At 29.0% G+C, this 255-nt stretch overlaps 1 protein-coding gene across 1 annotated transcript in view; it reads left to right on the plus strand.

Annotated features, from left to right (window-relative positions):
• Positions 1-206: 206 nt before the first annotated feature.
• LOC137617884 (uncharacterized) overlaps positions 207-255 on the plus strand; it is a 16754-nt gene continuing 16705 nt past the window's right edge. Inside the window, exon 1 of the mRNA XM_068347835.1 lies at positions 207-255. This exon is cut by the window's right edge and continues 134 nt beyond it. Coding sequence (XP_068203936.1) covers positions 235-255 — 21 coding nt within the window. The 5' untranslated portion in view covers positions 207-234.

Here is a 255-nt window from a genome sequence, read left to right on the forward strand (position 1 = left end):
TAAGTACAGTTTTCAAACAGCTTTTTCTGCACTTTAGGCTATTCATTTTATGCACATAGATTTGAAAACTCAATGAAAATGGTAATAACTCTAACCATAACGCCATGGCACAAATTTAATTATTATTGTTATAAGTAACGTTGTTACTATTAGTATCTATACTCCTGTCACTTATTACCTTTCAGACTCAGCTTCGAATTGGAAAATAATCAGAACTCACAAAAAACTAATAAGATGAATATTAGATATTACCTT

The sequence above is a fragment of the Palaemon carinicauda genome, chromosome 24 (genome assembly GCF_036898095.1).
Source record: "Palaemon carinicauda isolate YSFRI2023 chromosome 24, ASM3689809v2, whole genome shotgun sequence".
Lineage (NCBI taxonomy): Eukaryota > Metazoa > Arthropoda > Malacostraca > Decapoda > Palaemonidae > Palaemon > Palaemon carinicauda.